Below are 23,287 nucleotides of genomic sequence, written 5' to 3'. Positions count from 1 at the left end.
AGTGTGTGTCGTTGTTCTACAGGTTGAGATGGTGTAATATCACAGATGAAGGTTGTGCTGCTCTGGCTTCAGCTCTGAGATCAAACTCACACCTCAGAGAACTGGATCTGACTGTGAATAATCTACGAGATGCAAGTGTGAAGAGTCTCTCAGCTCTAAAAGATAATCCACATTATAAACTGGAGACACTGCTGTAAGTATTGATTCATATCATATAATATAATAATGTCACTTGAACTAGTCAATCCTCTGATCAGATGTGTCAGTAATGCATGTGTTTCTGTCTGTGCTTTTTTTACTGACAGATATTAAATGATGGTGAATATGGAGCCACTATAGAGACATCATCATCAACACTGAAGTCACGTGACCTTTACTGGATTTACTGTATATAAATGTACATTCATTTTTTGTATAATATCTAATAAAGTCTTCCTCTCTTTTATGTATTAGAGAATTGGTGTTTTTATCATCCATCTCAGTGAAGTGAGCAGCTCAACACAATCACAGTAACAGTAATGAACTTCAGAGCTGAGTTTCATCTGTGTTTCGGGGACCTGGATTATTTTACAGGGTTTAATGATGATGATGATTTTAATGTCTGTGTCAAAAGTCTTCCTGAGATTTGATTGAAGCTCATCTGAAGAGGATATTTGCCATTGTCACATTATTATTGCTCTGTCTTTGTGTTGGTGTGTGTGAAAGTCAAATTATTATGATAAAGGTGCGAATTTGAGTCATCATATCTCACTATATCATGTGTCACTAGATCTCTTCAGAAACAACTCAACGTGTTTACAGTGAATCAGTTATTCCTTTCAGCACAAACACACCATTTTTATATGTAAATTAGGCTAATTAGATTTCTAAGTTTCTTATACACAAAAGTCAGCGACATTTGCTCTTGTGACAGAATGGCTTCACAAAATTATAGATATTTTTGTAAATTTACAATTGAAATAACGAGAAACAGCATTAATCGCGCAAATTCTCAGATATATGCTACACAATCTCAGCAAACAGTCAAACTAACCATTAAGATTATAGCCGGAAAAAAATAAACAAAGCAACAGTAACAAGTGAGTATTTAGTTATCTAAGAAAATAAGTTAGGCTTTAAAATGTCACAGAACACACAAATAGAAGAAATAATATAATAATAATAAAAAAAAAACAGATATAATTTAGATGCTGAAAGTGTCCTCTATTGACTGTATATTCTGGGTTTTCTGGGATAACCTGAAAAGAAAATAACAGAATAAATCTGATCGATGTGATCGGCGCTCTGCTCCTCTTCCTGGCGCTCTGACATCTACACTTCCGCCTGCGAATTGCGGAAGCAGAACTCGGTGGACAGGCGGTATTAAAGCGTTTTTATATTTTTATAAGTAGATTATTCTATTATTTACCAATCATTATTAACATTAAAGACTGTTTAATGACTCTGTAGCGGGCATAAGACACTGTTTGAAGGATTTAAAGGTATGTCATTGTCATTATTGTATTTTCTTCTGGTTGATGTTTATATGACGTCTTTATTGATATTGACCTTTTATTACTGTCATACCTTTTAAGTTAACGTATTATTGTTTTAAAACCGGTCCTCATGTGTGTTAAAATCAGTTTGACATCAATTGAAATTACTCTTACTTCTGTTCACATGTTTTAAAGCATCCGATGTGTTTTTTTCTGGTTGTGATCCAGTCAAATCTGCTCACCTTTATTTATATAACTCTTTATATATTACATTATTTCAAAGCAGCCTCGCAGTAATATATAAGTCTACTGGATTTGAGTTTGCTGATCTGATTAAGCTTTAAATTAGGCTTTCTTGGCAGGCTTCAGTTTTAATTTCATCCACAGATGTGAGTCTCTTGACTGTCACGCGTGTGCAGAGATAAACACAGTGCTGATGTTCTCTGATCTCCCAGCATGCAGTGCACAGCCTCCTCTCCTCATGAGCTCCCGCAGACGGGCAGTGATCGGGCCAAACTTACCCAGTGTCCCGCCAAGGACTCGTCCTCCATAGACAGCGCCTCTGAGCTGGGCGGCCCCAGAGCGCTGACCTTTGACCTGCTGAACATGGTGATCTGCTTCAAGCGGATGGCCATCTTCCTGGAGCCCGTCACAGACACGCTGGAGGTGCTGCGGTTCCTGCTCGGGTGAGACACGGCCCTTACAAATCACACTGACACCTGCACATCTCGCACTGCTTCTGTACTTCAGGAGACTGTATCATGTGACTCTCATCATAAGGCTTTTGTGTTTGTTCCAGCCAGTTGTGAAACGCATCTCTGAGTTGTTTTTGCTGCTGTGTGTCCCAGTGTTCAGCTCTGATGCTGTGTGTCCCAGTGTTCAGCTCTGATGCTGTGTGTTTTAGGTGGAGGATGCCGCTGTGCTCCCTGTCGAGCTGCGTTCTGCTCAACATCCTCTTCCTCACGCTGAGTGAAGGTGAGACACCAGTAGACGGCCGTAAATGACGTGTTCATGTGCACAAATTATAGTTAACCCTATAAAGTCGACTGTATTATACTTAATACACACATTTCTAAGGCCTTTAAATGATCAATGATAAAACCTGTTGCGCTCAATCTACTACATGCCTTCTGTCGTCCGACTGATGCTTTATATTCTCTAGCAAGTAAATGGTTTTAGTAAAATTGTATAATCGTCCCCCTAATTCAGCTCATGGTTCACGTGTCTTTTGCTGTGAAATATATAATCAGAATAGCTTTTTATTGCTAGTAATATTTCAAGAAGAACTCCTGAACTGAACCGACTTAGGTTTACTTTATTATCTTTTTTTTTTTTCTTGTTCAAATGTATCATATATGATCATCAGGCTTTTGAGGACGTTTTTTTGTTGTTAATCTCTCAATCAACATTGAATTGCATTACATTATATGTTTTAAAACTACAGAGCTTTGATCATAAAACTATAATTTAATATCATCAGATGTACGTAGAGTGACGACTGATATTAATATGCATTTTATGTAAGTCGTCTGTTATACTGTTATAAAGATTAATTTACATTACAAGCGATCAGAAATTCTTCTTATTTTTTGGCAATATAAATATCAGCAACTGCCCAAAATTTTATATTTTTGCTCAGTTTGGGCCTGTGAATAAAGCTGAGGTGTTTCCCCCTACATATTCTCACTATATCCGACTATATGAGCCATAAAAGCCTGATGTGTCAAATATAATAATCAACAAAAAACAAACTTTTTTATGTCCTTTTATGTTCTGTCTAAATCTGAAATATTTAATGTCAGGCATTCCAGGATAAAGATGATCTTTAGTTGCTAAACTTCTCCAGCATGTACAGTAGATTGATTACATTTCAATGCATTATTAATATAAACATAAAAAACTAAATAAAATGCAGTTGTCAGGACAGAAAGCTGAAAATGTTTTTTGTGATAATATACATATGACTGCATGTCATCAAGCTTATTACACGTCTGCTTTCCAAAACAATAAACAAATGTACATTAAATATAACTTTAAAGGGCACTTATTATGACTCTTTTCACAAGATTTAAAATAAGTCTCTGATGTCCCCAGAGTGTGTATGTGAAGTTTCAGCTCAAAATACCCAACAGATCATTTTTTACAGCATGTTTAAATTGTCATTTTTTGGGGCTCAGAAAAACGAGCTGTTTTAGTGTGTATCCCTTTAAATGCAAATGAACTGCTGCTGCACGCACAGGAGGCGGAGCCTCACGAGCTCGCGCTCAGAGCCAGGACAATCTCATCTGATAATATCAGAACAGAAACTCTCAGTTGCGGTGTTCATTTCGACTTGGGAGTCGGACAATAATGCCTACAGAGCCAGAGAATATATGCTGTATGGACATAGAACAGGTATAGTTTAGTTTAATTACGGTTATAACTTATTTGTCATCTGCTTTTATCCACTATTAAGCCTGCTGTGGCAGATCCTGTCCGAATGATGACCAAAATAGACTGATGAGTTCAGTGAAGTTTATTGTACATCACACAAAAGATGAAGCGTGAGTTTTACTCCAGAGAATCACAGTAAGAGCTTAATAAACACAGTATAAGAAGTGCGCATTAAAGTCTTATCCATAAACTCTCTCTCTCTCTCCCTTTCATTATCAACAACATACACAGCGAAGTACACAAAACACTCCTTACAACTAACAGTAAACAAATATACACACCTTTTCAGTGGGTGCTTAATAAACTGGTAAACCTTACATCCGTAAAATGACTCGATGAGCTGTCATAAAGTGTGCGCTCTCACTTTCATTTCTGCCGTGATCAGTAACGTTAGGCCTGTCGCTCCGGAGACCGTAAGCTGGATCACAAACAGTACTGATCCATCCTCGAGTAACAGACTGCTATGTTCATTCTTACATCCATCAACAACACACCTCAATCGCTTAGGAGACATTCTTGTCTACAGCTGCTCAAGCGTCGAACAATGGCGGACTCTGTGTCCAGCTCACTCAGGGCGGGGCTATGCTCAACCAATGTGTCAATCAACAGTCGTGGGAGGGGCCTGTGCAATTCTACATCACACTGCATAGAATCTGAGAACAGCTCATTCTGAGACAGTGCTTATGATTTATTGAGATTGTAAAAAAAACACTGGGTGGATTTTTATCATTCTAGGGTGGTTTTGCTCACACACTGCCAACACACATTTATGTTCAAACACCATGTAAAAGTGAATTTTGCATAATAGGTGCCCTTTAAATGATTGTATTAGGTAAGAAGAAAAAGCGTAGAGTGAGAAGTGTAACATGAATCTAGAAGAGCTTTAACAGTCAATTATACAGATTAGCGCTTGTTATATAAACTCAGAATCCTCATGAGAGATGCAGAATAAAGAGAAGATGAAGGCGATGTTCCTCTGTCTGCAGGCGCGTGGGTCTCTCTGCTGCTGCTGGCGGCCTCTGCTCCAGCTCTGCTGGGATACCTTGGCAACCGTTGCCAGGGCGCGACCAGCGAGATGGCGGTTCAGAAGAAGAAACACCATGCGGTCCAGCGGCGAGACCTGCAGACGGTCCACATGAGCAAACAGGAGGCCATGCTGGAGGTCAAGGGCATGTGAGTGAGCAGGACTGTGGCGTTTGAGTCATGACATCAGCACTGAGACTGAGAGATGAAGGGTTGTGTGTGTGTGTGTGTGTGTGTTACAGGCTGAAAGGGATAGACGACGTTTTGACCCAGGCGTGTGTGTGTGCAGAGTCTGTGTATAAAGTGTTTCACTGGGAGAGCCACGCCGTGTCCTCCATGTGAGTATTGCAGAGATGCTCCAGAATCACAAGTTCGGATCTTCCTCTGTGAAAATGTACCATGGTAATCAGAGTTGCTGCCAAAATAGTCAATGTTTTGTACTTTATGCCCCTTTTTCCAAGATTTAATGTGTCTCAGGTGTCTCCAGAATGTGTCTGTGAGGCAAAAACATGCTGTTTTCGTGCATGTATCTTTAAATGCAAATGAGCTGCTGCTCCCTGCCCCCTTTCCAGAAGAGGGCTGTGCCTTTACAGCTCATGCCTAGGGTACTCTTGCCAAAAACTAAAACATCTGTTTAGTTTTGTTTATCATCTCGATCGCGGTCACGCTCACATGACATTGCAGTTTTTTAATCATCAGGAAAGTTTTTTTATCTGCATGTGCTTTAAAGCCACATCAGTCTAAACGTCTGATAAATGATTTTCTGAGCGCACACAGAGAGCTGGATGTCAGACGGCACGTCCTCTGAGTTTTAAAGGGTCCCATACGTTGATTTAACGCAGCCGCCATTTTGAAATCTAAAGTGAGGCTCCGGTGGGAAGAACCCCGGAAGTAAAGATAAACAACAATGCCTTGGACTACTAACCTGAAGCTGCTGCCGCCATTTACACTATTGGATGTTAATATCCAATATAGGATATGTATATAGTTCATTCCTGCTTCTTTTTTTACTTTCTGAATTATATATAAAAAAAATATTTTATTTATAAATGAATTTCACTGTATATAGTCTAAAGTATGAAAGAAATGTATGTACAGTTTTAGAATTGACACAACATCATTAAACACAACAATACGCCATCGCATTCACGACTCTCCTGTGATTAAAGGCGACACTTCCGGTTTTCTTCCCACCGGAGCCTCGCTTTCGAATTTTAAAATAACGGCTGCGTGAAATCAGCGTATTATGCACTTTTATGAAGTCCTGATTTTGTTTTGGTGGTGTACTAGAATATGTTTACATGCTTGATTGTTTTTGATGAAGCATCTCCTACCGAAAAACGAAATGTGCTGTGATTGGTTAGTGCGTGTTTGGGAAATGTCTTCTGTCATATGATAAATGTTGTTGTGTGTGTGTGTGTGTGTGTGTGTAGGTTTTACGGTTCTCTCCTGACTGCACTATTCCTGCTGTGTACGGTCCCGGTGGGTTTGAGTCTGTCTGTGCTCAACAGTGCCCTCTTTCTGTGGAACAGAGACTTCTGCAGAGGTCAGTAAAGCCTCAGGCATGTCAATAGACTCTATGCACGATCGCTTCCACGATTTGTCTCAGCCTGCCCAGTTACATCCGGTGCTGCGTCGGAAGCCGTTTTTGCATTCGGTGGAGATAATGGCAAATTACACTTGCTGTTTACAAGAACTTCCAGTGGTTAACGTGAATGATATTAACAATATTGTGAGGCAATTAGCTGTCACATCTAACATCGTGTCCTAACTACACGCGACGCGATAACATTCCAGTAGCTACATAATCAAATTCACAAATATTACACCATTTAAAAAATACATAGGCTACTGAGTTACTAAAACAATCTTTGTCAAAGAATACACTTGTTTGTTCACAGTTTTAACATTCTTGTTTCCATTTGTTTAATTTCAAGATCTGAGGTGAATTATCCATTGTTGCTTTTACAGCTACAAAGCTGGAGCACTAAATGATATTCAAAGTCACATTACACGCTTTTAACATTAAATAAAGCACATAAACAGTACCTGAGATTATCATTGCCACACTTTGTGTTTGTTGTTCCAGCTGCGATGTCACAGAAAAATAGAAACCGTTTCTAAATTAGAATCGTCGCGTGTTGCCGTCGCTCCTGGTTAGGACAAAAACTCTGATTAAAATGGAAAAGATACCTTTTATCGCGTGTCGCGACGCGTGTAGTTAGGACACGGTGTAAGAGTAAGAAAGAGAAGAGCTTTAAATTATATATTTCGAGCTACATCGACAACTTCGAGGGTGAGTATTCTCCCATATCATGTGAAATCCGCCTAGCGAATCCATTTCTAAAATCGTGCATAGAGCGTATACAAAACATTTGGTCATGTGGTCTCTTGTCTGAGTGGCCGTTTCTTGACCAGAGGAAGCTGCAGTGTGGACCAGACGTTACACTGATAGTCAAATATAAATGAATACATACACATTACACATCAGTATTTTTATTCAGTTTCATTAAGCTAGACATCTTCACCTAATTTCCTTTCTCTCCCTCTAGTTCTTCTGGAGCTGAAGGAGTTTGTTCACCCGAGTCGGATCGAGACTATGGAGGAAACCGAACCATGTGACCCAGATCAGGCAATCCTGCTGGAACGCACGCCCACTCCATCCAGTGTGGAGGTGAAAACATACACGCTTGCTACAACTGTAAAACACATCTGGATGGCAGATTATTTTGTGTCTGTGCTACTGCGTCCAGATGTCCATTTAGAGTCCAGATTGACTTATTCTGTGATTGTACTTCCTGTTCAGGATCTTTCACCCGGCAACATAGAAGAGGCAGAGGAGGCGGAGCCTGACGATGAGTTTAAAGACGCTATAGAGGTCAGGAAAATATCTATCCATCTGTCTGTCTATCTGTCTGTCTTTCTTCTTTCTTTCTATCTATCTATGTCTATCTATCTATCTCTGTATCTATCTCTGTATCTATCTATCTATCTATCTATGTATCTATCTATGTATCTATCTATCTATCTATCTATCTATCTATCTATCTATCTATCTATCTATCTGTCCTCTGTCTGTCTCTGACAATGAGTTTAAAGATGCCATAGAGGTCAGGAAAACATCTGTCTATCTATCTGTGTCTGTCTGTCTATCTATCTGTTTATCGGTCTGTCTTTCTATCTGTCTCTCTGTTTTCTGCTTCTGACATGTTTTCCTATTTCTGCTGTTTGCCTACTCAAGGAATCTCAGCTTGTGTTGCCGGTAAGTAGCTCCCTCTAGTGGTGTGGAGACCTATAGCATTAACATAGACTGTGTGCAAATTGTGTGTGTGTGTGTGTGTGTGTGTGTGTGTGTGTGTGTGTGTGTGTGTGTGTGTGTGTGAACATAAGTGTAGACATGAGCCTTATCATTAACCAAGCAGATTAAGTTGTGTAGTGTGTGTATGTGTACATGCCTGACCTCTGACCTCTACTCTGCTCTCCAAGGAAACTCCTCTGGCTTTAGTGGTGGTGAGTAATAGAGTAACTGAGAGCATTTTGTGTTTGAGTAAATCCTCAGTTGCTCTAAGCGAGTATAGAAACAGCCTGGTCTGAACTGTCTTTGTGTGTGCGCATGTTTTTGCATCAATGTAAATGCTCTGAATGCATGTGCACATGTTTATGTATGTAAGATGTGGATATTAGTGTATGATTGTTAGATTTTAGTCTGCCAATGTAGGGTGCATCTCACAAAACCTGTCAAGAAATGTCATACTTCACCATCAAATTACAATAATATATAATATATATTGCTTATGCACTTTTTAAAGGACCAATAGTTTATTTGACATTATTTTCGTGATAATTATGCACTCCTTACTGTAATGTTTTGTTAAGGTATTTTTCGTTTTCTTTAAGCAGAATATAATTTATTTAATTTTTACTATGGGGTGAAATGTGACCTGGAATTGTGTTTGTGAGATTCACCTGTATGTCTTGACTATGAGTTCAGTTGTGAATTTAAATTCAGATGCATCTCATTTAACTCAGGACCTCCAAATACATTTACATTTAATCGTTTAGCAGACACTTTTATCCAATGCGACTTACAAATGAGGAGAACAGTAGAAGCAATCAAATCAACAATAGGGAAACAGTATGTAAGTGCTGTAAATAAGTTAATAGAATAGAAATAAAAGAGAATAGTAAGAGTCAGAGTTAATGGGTCAGGTGTTGACTTTATGAAACGTGCAGTGGACAACGACAAATCCAGACCTAATTCTTTTTAAAGAATAAAAATGTAATGTATTTTGTAATAAGGGTCATGACTGTTGTAAAAGTGTCCGGCCCGTGTTTTGAATGTAGGTGTGGCGTGTGCCCTATTTGCTACCAAAGATTCGGAGATGGAGAGTCCGTAAGGTGCCCATACACACGCCTGTCAATCATGATCTCTAGGTGTCCTGACTTCTAACCACACCCCCCTCATGCCTTTATTCATTTCGGTGGCTTCTATTAACAGTGATGTCACAGGAAATGGTTACTCGGTGACACTTTCTTCAGGTTCAGGTTAAGGTTGATTAATACACTATTTCTTTTGTGAGGTTCAAACTCATGCTGAAAATATTTGGGAATGTCCACTAACAATCATAGTGAGGAGTTGGGCTGATTTATTGGCATTAATTTGGCGTCTGAATTGAGCAATTGACCTGAAATGTGCCCAACGTTCACTAGAGCCTGTGTTTGGAGGGCCTGTGGTGTTATAATGGTGTTAAGTGCTGTAGGGCACAGAAATCTGAGACCTCTCGCCAGTCATCGGATGACTGCAAGAAGTGAAGCTCAGCAGCAACAAACATGGGGTCAGATTTACAGGAGTCGCCACATGTGCCGCTTCAAGCGGAGGGGTTCATCTGTTTGTAATGACTTGAGTAAATCTGATCTCTAAACCCAGAGCCCTCTACATACAGAGCAGAACTAACACCGAGAGAAAACCTTCACACGAGGACAAGGAGCCGTCAAAAGTAAAGGGCACTGATTTATGTATGTGGGTCAATGACACATCGAAGAATGATCTGGTTTAAAACTCATATGTTCATGTTTTTGGAACCATTTTCAATTAATGTTTTGAATATATTGTGAATCATAAATCCATGTTTTCTTGGGTCATGCTTTTTAATGTGCAAATGATAAAAAGGTCCAATTGACCGAAATATATTTTTATCATTTACTCGACCTCATGTTGTTCCAAACCCCTAAGACTTTCGGTCATCTTCAGAGGACAAATTAAGATATTTTTGATAGATTTCTGTCTCTCCATTGACAGTCTGTGCAACTACCACTTTAACGCTTCAGAAAGATAGTAAAGACATCATTAAAATAATCCATATGTCTCCAGTGGTTTAACCTCACTCTTGTTGGAGATTACTATTTTGTAAATAAAGTGGAATCTTTTTTTTCACATACAAAACACTCGTGTCGCTTCATAAAATTGAGGTCAAACCACTGGAGTCACATGTATTACTGTCTTTACTACCTTTCTGGGGCTTGAAAGTGGTAGTTGCGTAGCCTGTCAATGGTGGGACAGAAACTCTCAGATTTAAAAAGATCTTCATTTGTGTTCTGAAGATGAACCAAAGTCGTAAGGGTTTGAAACGACATGAGGGAGAGTAATTAATGACAGAAATGTCATTATTGGGTGAACTGTCAGTTTAAGACTGTTACACCGGAGTGTAGTCAGACTGACTGTTTTAAGACTTTTTTGACCAACAACAAATATTTATAAATTTAAAGAATGCTCATTGTAAAAGATGTGCATTCAGATGATTATTTAACTAATCAGTCTGGTCAAAAAAAAATTAAAACATTGACCCATATATATATATATTGTGATAAATGTCAGTGTCAGAATTGTGGTATTTTGAAAGGTTGTGTGCAGGTTTTGTCATGTGAAGGTGAAGTGGAAGATCTTTTGGTGTCGAGCTGAGCATGAGAGCTAATGGGTTCAGATCTGTCTCTTCTCATCTCTACAGAAGTTGAATATGATTCATTTATCTCTGTGTATATGCGTTTATTTCCGGTAGGATGACGAGGACGTGCCTTCTGTTGTTCCTGAGTTTGACACGATCTCTGATAACGGGTTGTTGAGCAGAAATGAGCCCATACGCAGTAAAGTGTCCAAACTTACTGAAAAACTGCGCAAGCGGGTCCCGACCAACGCCACCGGTTACTATGGATCTCTTTATACTGTTTTTCACCTTCTTTGTTATTCAGTCGTGTGAAAAAGAAACTACACCCTTTTGAATTCTATGGTTTTACGTATCAGAACTTCAGAAGATAATAAAAATCATCTGTACGTTATCAGGTCTTAAAATTAAGTAAATACAACCTCAGATGAACAACAAGACATGACATATTACACTGTCAATATATATTTAACAAAAATAAAGCTCAATGCTTCAGTTCATTGAGGTTTGCGGGCACTTGTTTACGCACAGCTTCTCTCAAGGTCCCACCACAGCATTTCAATCAGGTTTAGGTCTGGATTTGCAACACCCTGATTATTTTATTTTTCAGACCTTCTGTTGGAGATTTTCTGGTGTTCTTGGGATAATTGTCCTGTTGCATGACCCAGTTTTAGCCAAGCTTTAGCTGTCGGGACAGATGGCCTTACATTGGTCTGTAAAATGTCATGTGTTGAGGTTGTATTTACCTAATTTCAACCAGATGATACTTTATTATGTCCTGATACGTAAAGCCATAGAATTCAAAAGGGTGTCGTTTCTTCTTTACATGACTGTGTCTCTCGTTATAACCATATTGTCTTTTGTCCTTCCTCAGGAAACTGTTTCCAGTGCAATTCAGCGTTTTCTGTTTTAAAGAAAAGGGTATGGCTTCTGATCCTCGTTCTGTTGAACATCCTTTACCTTTTCAGCTGTGTGTGATGATGTTTCACCGACCAATTTATTTTTCTAGAGAAACTGCAGTAACTGTGGAGCCAGTTGTTGTTCCCGCTGTTGCTCGTATAAAGTGTTCAAATCCAGTATGGGAGCCACAGGTATGAGTGGAACCTGTGAATTTGGCAAAGAATGTTTTATTTAAGACGATTTTACACTCTGTGCTTTTTCTTTCTCTGAATCTTTAGCTCCTGAAGCCCAAAGAGAGACTGTGTTCGTTTGTTCTATGTGCAATACTTTCCTCAGCACCAAGTAGGATTGGTCATCATCGGGAAAAATATTCCACCATTGCAATCCTGTAAGAGAAACTAGGGTTGGGCCACAAGATGGCTGCTTCAGTGATTCTTGAGGTTTCCTTCGTTCTATGTGGAGCATTTCACATGGAGAACCAGCTTATGTTACGTTTTTGGTTTCTTCAACACTTCCTGAGGTTCCTCAGAGTTTATTTTGTCTGTTCACAATTCGTGACCCCTTACCTTTGCCTTAAATGGTGACTTTTTCTTTGGAATATGCTGCTTTCCCCAGTCAACTCTAATATATCAAGATTGGTTGGTTTACTTGGACCTAACCTTGCTGTGTTATCAGATGCTGTAGTTTCATCAACACTTATTATAACTTCACTTTCCAGAACTTGAGCCCTGGTGGGAAATCAGGTTAATATCCAGGATCCTGTTCATCTATGACACCACATAAACAAGACCATGTAAACGATGTTGGTCATTTTTATCATTGCATTGGATGGCAAAAGCAGTGGATCTGAGCATTTTGGAAGATTTATATTGTTTCACGTACTGTAAAATCTGATTAGTTGAGTTGACATCAATGGTTTATGAAGAAAATACATTTGATTTCTGTCATAAACCTGTTGACTTAACTCCTGTTACGAGTCGTAAACCTTCTGCTAGCTGCTTACCTGCTTTAACCCATGATTGTTGATTATATAATTTATTTGTGTTTTGTTTTTTGTTTGTTTTTATCTGGAAAAAAAAAATATTAAAAATGTAAATTTTATAAATGTATCTTTGTTTTTTGGGAAATCATCAGTAACCATTCATCTATCAGCAAATAACTTCTCTTCAATAACTCTCCTCTTCACATTGTTATTGAAAGAATGAGCTATGTTCGTTGTTTTATTTTTCCATCTGATTGTTTTTAAGCCATGGTTGAATGTAAACACAGAGTATTAACGGTTAAATAGAGCTATGAATGTCCTACTACTGCTATTTAAACATAAATTCAAATCTTGCTGGGTAAGTTATCCATAATACAACGCCATTTGTTTCCATGGTTGAATCTACTGTTACAGTAATAAAAAAAATCTGAATATAAGTTTTGCTGTGTGGAGTTTCATTGAGGAAGTTTTACCAAATCCTAAAAGTTGTTGAGGTTCTTCTCGCGCAACCAAAACAGTGTTTTGCCGCCTTTTGCACAGTTATCTAACCGCCATTTATTTTAAAAGACATTATGGCACTGTTTCTATGGTTACCTCCTCAGGCGAACGCAACTTCTCCTCGTGAGCGTCTGTTAGTGAACTCTGACAAGTTTATATTGTAATCTTTGTGATTTCTGAAGAGGCTGTTAGATATAAACATTATTTGACTGATTAAACCCTAATAATAGAATCTGAACGGTGTCTCAGTCCGTTGCTCCTCCGCCCGCGCGTCATCACATTGTGTGATTGTTTCCGGCTCCGCCCCCTTTTTTTATCCCCGAGCGCAACCGTTTATTCCCGTGAACAACCCGCTTCAGCACCGGGACAGGCATCGCGGTCGCGCCCTCGCATGGCAACATGGCCACAGAGGTGAGAAACAGCCTCGTATAACCTCTTTTTTGCACCAGCTGCGTTGACTAGAACCGTTTTTGTAAGATATACCTTCTGAATCGCCGTCATTTTGGTGATTTAAATCTGGGTTGGAGATCACGTGACGGTACAGGCAAACGCGAATAGCCGTCTCTGTTTTTACGCGTCGCTTTTTAAATCCATGATCTGTTATGATTATTGCTCACATGATTAAACTAAACATACAATACACAGTGAAAACTAAACGACATGGACAGCCACAAGTGAAGCGCGATAGATAGATAGATAGATAATGTTATCATGTGGTAATCTAAAATGAATGTTGTTTATTAGGACTGATTATACTGGGTTACCACAATTTTAAAGAGGGGCGATCATAGAGATTTTCCTAGTGGTTACAGGTGACTAGTTAGTAATGTTCACATCATTAGGTTTTGTTCAGGTCAGATCGAGTGCTGGTGTTATCAAAGCATTGATACTACATTTTGTAATTCATGTTAATATGTCGGTTTTGTAATGGTCAATATTTTATTAAAACTAAAAGACAGTAAAACAAACAGCTTAGCTGTTTAACGTTATAGCTTTGACAGAGGGTGTTCAGATTGTCTGAGATGCTGTTGCTTAGATCAGACCGTAAAACAAAAGTGTGTTCTTAAAGCATTGTGTTCATTCATCATTCATCACTCGAGATGACAAAGGCTTGTGTGTGTGTGTGTGTGTGTGTGTGTACAGTCGGAAGGATCCGGTGCCGTATTTAAATTAGCGCGTGCTGTGACGTGGCCGAGCGCGCAGCTGGACATCAAAGAGGATAAAAGCGACTGTCCGCGGGTCGTTAAGCTCTTTTGGCTAAAATATATTGGCAGATATCGCGTTTGTGTGAGTTTCTCTCGTCGGTGACCGGTTCAGGAATGATTTCAGCACCGCGGACAGCGACTGACCGAACAAAACTCCCGTACTGTCACGAGTCTGTAAGCGTTTTATTTTTATTTCCCTCGTTAAAAGTGGTTTAAAACTGGCAACATGTGATTTCATGTGGTGATTTCTTGTGGTTTTGGGATTTAAATGTGATTTCACAAGTTATTCAGAGGTTTATTTAGGAGTCAAAATGTGTGTCCGTTGTCCCGGCGCGTAACCTTGAACGCGCGCGTGATATTGTGTTTCGAGCGCGAGATCTCTTTGTTTAATCTCGTGCAGACAACAAACGCACTCCTCACGTTTACGATCAATAATCATTCTGTACAGGCTACACCGGCTGGTTAGATTGTGTTTTGATGGTTTTGGTATCAGCGGTGAGTGTGTGTGTGTTAAATGATCGTCTCCTCGCGATCGATCGGTTGTGCTCGCGGGAGTCAGGAACAGTGTCTCTCATCTTTCTGAGACAGTTACCGAGAGCGGCTTGCATGCATAATTAATAAGGCATTTAGTAACAACAGCCCAGAGCGTTTAGTCATGATAAGTCTCGGTTTACCCGTACATAGTGGCTTACCATAGTACAGTGGTGGTATCAGATGGTAAAACGCCTGAATGATTTGCATATTCAGTACCAACTGCAAGTACTTCAAAAAGCATGGTACTAGCATGGTTTTTACCAATTGTACCATGCATACATGATTCTTGACCACTGTATTATTTGAAGTATCATGCAGTGGTATATGAATTATTCCACATAATGGTATGTACTGAAGTACCATGCTTTCATTAGACCAAATTCCTTTAGTTCTGGTTCCTTTTGAGTGTATTTCAGGGAGTTCAACAAGTAATTGTGGTGTTGTGCATTTATTTGACACCAGATATGCCTCTTATCTGGGCGGTGCAATAATTCTTGAGATCTGTGCAAATGTTCAGCGTCCACAGCATTGAAGAGCTGCTTGTCAAGACTCTGTGTGTGTGTGTGTGTGTGTGTGTGTGTGTGTGAGTTTGAACCAGCGCGTGCTGTCTCAGTCTGTTACTATATCAGAAGGAGCCATGAACTGGCAGGCCCTGCTACTAAAACAGAGCCAGTTTTTAAATAAACAGGTTGTCAGGACTGGCCATGTAATTATATCTGCCCTTGCTATCTAAACAATCTTTTTTCTGACCTTTAGATGTCCAAAGATAAAGAATAACATACTAATAGCCTTTAAACGTCGGTGTCAGAGCAGAAACCCACTGACTGTGAGCTTTAAAGTGTGGTAACACCTTATTTTACAATGTCCTTGTTACTTATGTTACTTACTGTATGTACCATAGCAACAACAGTAAATTATGCATAATTACATGTAACTGACCCCTTAACCAAATCCTAATCCTACCCTAACCCTATAGTAAGTTCATGTAGTTAATTAATATTATTCAGTACTTAAATATGCTATATAATTACACTGTAACAATGACACCTTAGAATAAAGTGTAACCCAAAGTGTTTGTGTAGTTTGATGCTGTGCAGTTTGTCATGGAATGTGGTTTCTTATTAGAGTCTTCCAGTGTATTATTATAGGTTTGATCATTTTGGTTTGTGAAAACAACATCGGTACTGCAAGAGAAAGAGGTGAAAATGCAGAGAAAGTGTGGGGGATGGAAGGGCCCGCTCCTGCTGATGTTAGTGTGTGTTGGCAGTGACAGATGGCCAGTCTCTCTGATGTTTGTGTGTGTCCGTGCAACACTGGCAATGAAGTGCCCATTCAATTATGAGGTCATCACTGGATTAATCTATAAATTAGTGATGACATCACTGCATTACTGAACAAATGATGACATCGCTGACTGCATTACTCTATGAGTTTCGTGACAATTAGCTCACAAAATGTAGTGTCGTCATTAGCTTAGAGTAATTCACTGATGAGCTTACTACAACATCACTGACTGCACTACTCTGAACTAATGATAAAAACATTGCATTACTCTGATGTAATGACAGCATCACTGCATAACTCCATGAGATAATGACGTCACTGCATTACTCTGAGATAATGACAACATCACTGCATAACTCTATGAGATAATGACGTCACTGCATTACTCTGAGATAATGACAACATCACTGCATAACTCTATGAGATAATGACGTCACTGCATTACTCTGAGATAATAACGTCACTGCATTACTCTGAGATAATGACGTCACTGCATTACTCTGAGATAATGACGTCACTGCATTACTCTGAGATAATGACGTCACTGCATAACTCTATGAGATAATGACGTCACTGCATAACTCTGAGATAATGACCTCACTGCATTACTCTATGAGATAATGACGTCACTGCATTACTCTGAGATAATGACAACATCACTACATAACTCTGAGATAATGACTTCACTGCATAACTCTGAGATAATGACATCACTGCATTACTCTATGAGATAATGACGTCACTGCATTACTCTGAGAAAATGACAACATCACTACATAACTCTGAGATAATGACTTCACTGCATAACTCTGAGATAATGACGTCACTGCATTACTCTGAGATAATGACATCACTGCATAACTCTGAGATAATGATGTCACTGCATTACTCTATGAGATAATGACGTCACTGCATAACTCTATGAGATAATGACGTCACTGCATTACTCTATGAGATAATGACGTCACTGCATAACTCTATGAGATAATGACGTCACTGCATTACTCTATGAGATAATGACGTCACTGCATTACTCTGAGATAATGACAGCATCACTGCATAACTCTGAGATAATGACGTCACTGCATTACTCTGAGATAATGACAACATCACTACATAACTCTGAGATAATGACATCACTGCATTACTTTGAGATAATGACAACATCACTGCATAACTCTGAGATAAAGACGTCACTGCATAACTCCATGAGATAATGACGTCACTGCATTACTTTGAGATAATGACAACATCACTGCATTACTCTGAGATAATGACATCATTGCATTACTTTGAGATAATGACAACATCGCTGCATAACTCTGAGATAATGACGTCACTGCATAACTCTGAGATAATGACGTCACTGCATTACTCTGAGAAACTTACGTCACTGCATAACTCTGAGAAAATGACGTCACTGCATAACTCTATGAGATAATGACATCACTGCATTACTCTATGAGATAATGACGTCACTGCATTACTCTGAGATAATGACATCACTGCATTACTCTATGAGATAATGACGTCACTGCATTACTCTGAGATAATGACGTCACTGCATTACTCTGAGAAAATGACGTCACTGCATAACTCTATGAGATAATGACATCACTGCATTACTCTATGAGATAATGACGTCACTGCATTACTCTGAGATAATGACAACATCACTGCATAACTGAGATAATGACATCACTGCATTACTCTGAGATAATGACAACATCAATGCATTACTCTGAGATAATGACAACATCACTGCATAATTCTATGAGATAATGACAGCATCACTGCATTACTCTGAGATAATGACATCACTGCATTACTCTGAGATAATGACATCACTGCATTACTCTGAGATAATGACATCACTGCATAATTCTATGAGATAATGTTGTCACTGCATTACTCTGAGATAATGACGTCACTACATTACTCTGGGATAAAGACGTCACTGCATTACTCTGGGATAAAGATGTCACTGCATTACTCTGAGATAAAGACGTCACTGCATTACTCTGAGATAATGACGTCACTGCATTACTCTGGGATAAAGACGTCACTGCATTACTCTGGGATAAACGTCACTGCATTACTCTGAGATAATGACGTCACTGCATTACTCTGGGATAAAGACGTCACTGCATTACTCTGGGATAAACGTCACTGCATTACTCTGAGATAATGACGTCACTGCATTACTCTGGGATAAAGACGTCACTGCATTACTCTGAGATAATGACGTCACTGCATTACTCTGGGATAATGACGTCACTGCATTACTCTGGGATAATGACAACATCACTGCATTACTCTGAGATAATGACGTCACTGCATTACTCTGAGATAATGACGTCACTGCATTACTCTGGGATAAAGACGTCACTGCATTACTCTGAGATAAAGATGTCACTGCATTACTCTGAGATAAAGACATCACTGCATTACTCTGAGATAAAGACGTCACTGCATTACTCTGAGATAAAGACGTCACTGCATTACTCTGAGATAATGACAACATCACTGCATTACTCTGAGATAATGACGTCACTGCATTACTCTGGGATAATGACAACATCACTGCATTACTCTGAGATAATGACGTCACTGCATTACTCTGAGATAATGACTTAACTGCATTACTCTGAGATATTGACATCACTGCATTACTCTGAGATAATGACAACATCACTGCATAACTGAGATAATGACGTCACTGCATTACTCTGAGATAATGACAACATCACTGCATTACTCTGAGATAATGACGTCACTGCATTACTCTGGGATAAAGACGTCACTGCATTACTCTGAGATAAAGATGTCACTGCATTACTCTGAGATAATGACGTCACTGCATTACTCTGGGATAATGACAACATCACTGCATTACTCTGAGATAATGACGTCACTGCATTACTCTGGGATAAAGACGTCACTGCATTACTCTGAGATAAAGATGTCACTGCATTACTCTGAGATAATGACGTCACTGCATTACTCTGGGATAATGACGTCACTGCATTACTCTGAGATAATGACGTCACTGCATTACTCTGAGATAATGACATCACTGCATTACTCTGAGATAAAGACGTCACTGCATTACTCTGAGATAATGACATCACTGCATTACTCTGAGATAAAGACGTCACTGCATTACTCTGAGATAATGACATCACTGCATAACTCTGAGATAATGACATCACTGCATTACTCTGAGATAATGACATCACTGCATTACTCTGAGATAATGACGTCACTGCATTACTCTGAGATAATGACGTCACTGCATTACTCTGAGATAATGACATCACTGCATTACTCTGAGATAAAGACGTCACTGCATTACTCTGAGATAATGACGTCACTGCATTACTCTGAGATAAAGATGTCACTGCATTACTCTGAGATAATGACGTCACTGCATTACTCTGAGATAATGACGTCACTGCATTACTCTGAGATAATGACATCACTGCATTACTCTGAGATAAAGACGTCACTGCATTACTCTGAGATAATGACATCACTGCATTACTCTGAGATAATGACAGCATCACTGCATTACTCTGAGATAATGACATCACTGCATAACTCTGAGATAATGACGTCACTGCATTACTCTTAGATAATGACATCACTGCATTACTCTGAGATAATGACGTCACTGCATTACTCTATGAGAAATGACAACATCACTGCATTACTCTGAGATATTGACATCACTGCATTACTCTGAGATAATGACAACATCACTGCATTACTCTGAGATAATGACGTCACTGCATTACTCTGAGATAATGACAACATCACTGCATTACTCCTTAAGTTCCAAGTAATGCCATGATGTCATAATACGCTCTAAATTATGCAGTGATGTGCTAATGATGACATCACTGCACTACGCTGCAAAGAGTTCTAAAACCACCATCTAATGTCACTGACTAGAAAGTTAGTTCATAGCAGTGATGTAGCTGAATACTAGTGGCTAATTTCCATGCCCACACTTCTGTTTTCAATAGAAAATTCTACAACAGAGGACAGAAAACTGCATTCATCAAGCCATTTGTCATGGATTGTTTAACATCTAGCTGCCCAAGGTAATGTAATTTATGATTAGATCAGACTGTAGCGCACTAACCCTCTCTCTCTCTCCTTCTGCTGTAGTTTCATAACCTTCAGGAGTTGAGACACAGCGCATCTCTAGCCAATAAGGTCTTCATTCAGAGGGACTACACTGATGGCACAGTCTGCAAGTTCCAGACCAAGTTCCCCTCTGAGTTAGACAGCAGGGTAAGTGTGTGTGTGTGTGTGTGTGTGTGTGTGTGTGTGTGTGTGTGTGTGTGTGTGTGTGTGTGATGGGTAGGTTTAGGGGTCGGGTTAGTGTAAGAGGGCCGAATATACAGTATGGACAGTATAAAAACCATTACGTCTATGGAGAGTCCCCACAAAGATAGCGAACTAGACTGTGTGTGTGTGTGTGTGTGTGTGTGTGTGTGTGTCAGAACAAAAGAGAGACAACGCAAGTAAAAAGGAGCGGATGAGAAAAAGACAACAAGGCTCTTCACTCAGAGAAACTCTGCTCTTCAGCAAAAGCACTGCTGAGTGCGCAAACTCCACACAACACACACATAATGAGCTGCTAATAGAGCTGATAATAGAGCTGTTTAAAGGTGTAAGATCATGTTACAGACAGCCAGTAAAGACTTGCTGAGTAAATGGCAGGGAGAGACCGTTTAACATGTAAAGCTTTCTGTGGCATTCTCACAATCTGTTTATTTATTATGAAGAAATTGAGTGTTTTTTTTTATTTCAGCACCTGATCGAAGTCATTTTTTTATTTAAACTCACTAGTTAATGCCATATAATGACCTCCATGCTGCTCTCTGATTGGCTGACTCATCTTGTCCTTGCATCTGATTGGTCAGATTGAGAGGACGCTGTTTGAGGACACGGTGAAGACACTGAATAATTACTATGCAGAGGCGGAGAAGATCGGAGGCCAGTCGTACCTCGAGGGCTGTTTGGCCTGTCTCACGGTTTACCTCATATTCCTGTGCATCGAGACACGCTATGAGAAGGTATGTAATCAGTTTCAGATAAACCCACCCCGAAATGACACATAAAAAGAAAGCTAACTGTTATTGGTTACTTTACGTGTTGTTTTTGCAGAATATGGAGAATATAAATGAGTCTGACAGTCAAAAGCGTGGTTATGTGTGTTTGTGCAGGTGCTGAAGAAGATCTCGCGGTACATTCAGGAGCAGAATGAGAAGATCTACGCTCCAAGAGGTCTCCTCATCACAGACCCTTTAGAGAGAGGCATGAGGGTCGTATCCTTACACAGTCTAGAAACTACTGTGTGTGTGTGTGTGTGTGTGTACCTACTTAACTATATTTTATATTTTAGTGTGATGGATAGGTTTAGGGGTCGGGTTAGTGTGTGTGTATGTATGATGGGTAGGTTTAGGGGTCGGATTAGTGTGTGTGTGTGTGTGTGTGTGTGTGTGTGTGTGTGTGTGTGTGTGTGTGTGTGTGTGAGAGAGATGGGTGGGTGGGTTTAGGGGTCGGGTTAGTGTGTGTGTGTGTGTGTGTGTGTGTGTGTGTGTGTGTGCGTGCGCAAATGGTCAGTGGAAAGTGCTTATTCTTCAGAAATCTTGTTAGTCCACCTTATGAGCTCAAACTAAATATTTCATGAACACTTTTATCTTATTTTTATTTTGTATGAGGTTTTCAGTTAATGCAACCCTGAAGACAAGATTGTGAACAAATGTGGAGTACAGTAAATAATGTTTTTGGTTTGTATATTAATTAAGATTTTTAGTTTAATAAATTGAAGATTAATTCAACAAATAGTTGAATTTCAAATAAACTAAATGTTATTATTCATCAAATTAAGTTGTTTACTAAGATTTATATTTATTCTTTTTTCTGTACATTAAATATAAATGTAACAGATTATGTTGAATGTCAAATAAGCTATTTTTGTGCCTTTATTGTAATTGGACAACGGTTATCATTGACTACAACTAAAACCATAAAACCATTTTTTTTTAAACATTTTCATTACTTGAAAAAATTTAATTGAATAAAAAAATGGGGGAAGGGAAAATTTCTCATTTTCATTTAGTTTAAGTTGAAGTACTAAAATAACTAAAACTAAATAAACAATTTTTTTTTAATAAACACTATATCGACAAAACCTAATAACAACACAACAAAATTGATAAAACCTTTACTAAAATTAAAAAGAAAACCAAAAACTATAATAGTATATTACAAATTGGACACCAGTTTTGATCATATTCATGTTAGGTAGTCTAGTATGAGAATGTATGTGTAAAGTTATGTCTTTATCCAGTAGTTTGCGCATGTAAGGTTGTTTAATGCTGTGTGAGTTTTTCCCTTAACCCGAGTGTGTGTTAGATTGAGATCAGTGTGTATGAGGATCGTGGTTCCAGCGGCTCAAGCTCAGGAAGCAGCACAACCAGCAGCAGCGGACGATGATTCACACACACACACACACACACACACTGTAACATTCACCCGTCCACACACACTCACTCGCCCACGTGTGACGCCTTCATACTGACGCCCGCTGAACAGACACGCTGACCAGTTCAGCATCGCCAAACAGAAACTCACCTGACATGAACTGCCTCCACAAGACACATCAGCTGTGAGCAGCGCGTCATTACCTCAGTCATCTCGATAGATGTTACCCTCCGGCACCTTCACAAACCTGCAGTCGTTGCACATCCCGAGTCACTAGCTATAGAAGCTTGTGTCCACCACAGCATAGAAAAATAAAAAAGGTAATCACGACTTTTTATTTTACAATTCTGACTTTTTTCTCTTGCAATTCTGAGAAAAACAGCCAGAAATGCGAGATTTAAACTCAGAATTCCAAGAAAAAAAGTCAGAATTGGAGGATGTAAACTCAGAATTCTGAGGGGAAAAAAGTCAGAATTGGAGGATGTAAACTCAGAATTCCAAGAAAAAAAGTCA

The 23,287-nt window shown here is 39.1% G+C and overlaps 3 protein-coding genes across 12 annotated transcripts in view; all 3 read left to right on the top strand.

The window, feature by feature from the left end:
- LOC307172832 (NACHT, LRR and PYD domains-containing protein 3-like) overlaps positions 1-752 on the top strand; it is a 67,147-nt gene extending 66,395 nt beyond the window's left edge. Inside the window, exons 9-10 of the mRNA XM_079895502.1 lie at positions 23-193; positions 306-752. Coding sequence (XP_079751628.1) covers positions 23-193; positions 306-312 — 178 coding nt within the window. The 3' untranslated portion in view covers positions 313-752. The remainder of the gene's footprint in view (positions 1-22; positions 194-305) is intronic.
- Positions 753-1,298: 546 nt separating this feature from the next.
- Positions 1,299-12,410, top strand: zfyve27 (zinc finger, FYVE domain containing 27). Of its 9 annotated transcripts, none has more exons than XM_079895565.1 (14): positions 1,309-1,359; positions 1,931-2,161; positions 2,380-2,450; positions 4,895-5,081; positions 5,174-5,269; positions 6,365-6,477; positions 7,484-7,605; positions 7,738-7,809; positions 8,173-8,193; positions 9,276-9,329; positions 10,988-11,129; positions 11,745-11,791; positions 11,880-11,961; positions 12,049-12,410. In XM_079895565.1, exons 2-14 carry the CDS (start codon positions 1,932-1,934, stop codon positions 12,114-12,116), a joined length of 1,305 nt encoding a protein of 434 aa, XP_079751691.1. In that variant the 5' UTR covers positions 1,309-1,359; position 1,931; the 3' UTR covers positions 12,117-12,410. The 9 variants fall into 9 exon arrangements, with proteins under 9 accessions (XP_079751697.1, XP_079751691.1, XP_079751695.1 ...); XM_079895569.1 differs by lacking the exon at positions 9,276-9,329 and adding an exon at positions 8,418-8,438; XM_079895568.1 differs by lacking the exon at positions 9,276-9,329 and adding an exon at positions 8,418-8,441.
- Positions 12,411-13,559: 1,149 nt separating this feature from the next.
- On the top strand, positions 13,560-22,846 carry golga7ba (golgin A7 family, member Ba). 2 transcript variants are annotated; one of them, XM_079895683.1, is made up of 5 exons: positions 13,560-13,661; positions 20,447-20,572; positions 21,208-21,360; positions 21,511-21,612; positions 22,706-22,846. In XM_079895683.1, the coding sequence occupies exons 1-5, from the start codon at positions 13,650-13,652 to the stop codon at positions 22,784-22,786; spliced, it is 474 nt and encodes a 157-aa protein (XP_079751809.1). In that variant the 5' UTR covers positions 13,560-13,649; the 3' UTR covers positions 22,787-22,846. The 2 variants fall into 2 exon arrangements, with proteins under 2 accessions (XP_079751809.1, XP_079751808.1); XM_079895682.1 differs by lacking the exon at positions 13,560-13,661 and adding an exon at positions 14,438-14,629.
- Positions 22,847-23,287: the final 441 nt, after the last annotated feature.

This window comes from Squalius cephalus (genome assembly GCF_949319135.1).
Source record: "Squalius cephalus genome assembly, chromosome: 2".
NCBI classification, from domain to species: domain Eukaryota; kingdom Metazoa; phylum Chordata; class Actinopteri; order Cypriniformes; family Leuciscidae; genus Squalius; species Squalius cephalus.
The sequence above is the reverse complement of the archived record's forward strand: the minus strand, read 5'-3'. Positions and strand labels throughout refer to the sequence as shown.

What these genes read in the sequence shown, in the direction of transcription:
- zfyve27 (XM_079895565.1), top strand. Translation starts at nt 1,932, where the DNA reads ATGCAGTGCACAGCCTCCTCTCCTCATGAGCTCCCGCAGACGGGCAGT. An exon ending in AGCCACGCCGTGTCCTCCAT is followed by an intron (nt 5,270 to 6,364) that starts GTGAGTATTGCA and finishes GTGTGTGTGTAG; the next exon opens with GTTTTACGGTTCTCTCCTGA. An exon ending in CCACTCCATCCAGTGTGGAG is followed by an intron (nt 7,606 to 7,737) that starts GTGAAAACATAC and finishes CTTCCTGTTCAG; the next exon opens with GATCTTTCACCCGGCAACAT.
- golga7ba (XM_079895682.1), top strand. Translation starts at nt 14,570, where the DNA reads ATGATTTCAGCACCGCGGACAGCGACTGACCGAACAAAACTCCCGTAC. An exon ending in CCTCTGAGTTAGACAGCAGG is followed by an intron (nt 20,573 to 21,207) that starts GTAAGTGTGTGT and finishes CTGATTGGTCAG; the next exon opens with ATTGAGAGGACGCTGTTTGA. An exon ending in TAGAGAGAGGCATGAGGGTC is followed by an intron (nt 21,613 to 22,705) that starts GTATCCTTACAC and finishes AGTGTGTGTTAG; the next exon opens with ATTGAGATCAGTGTGTATGA.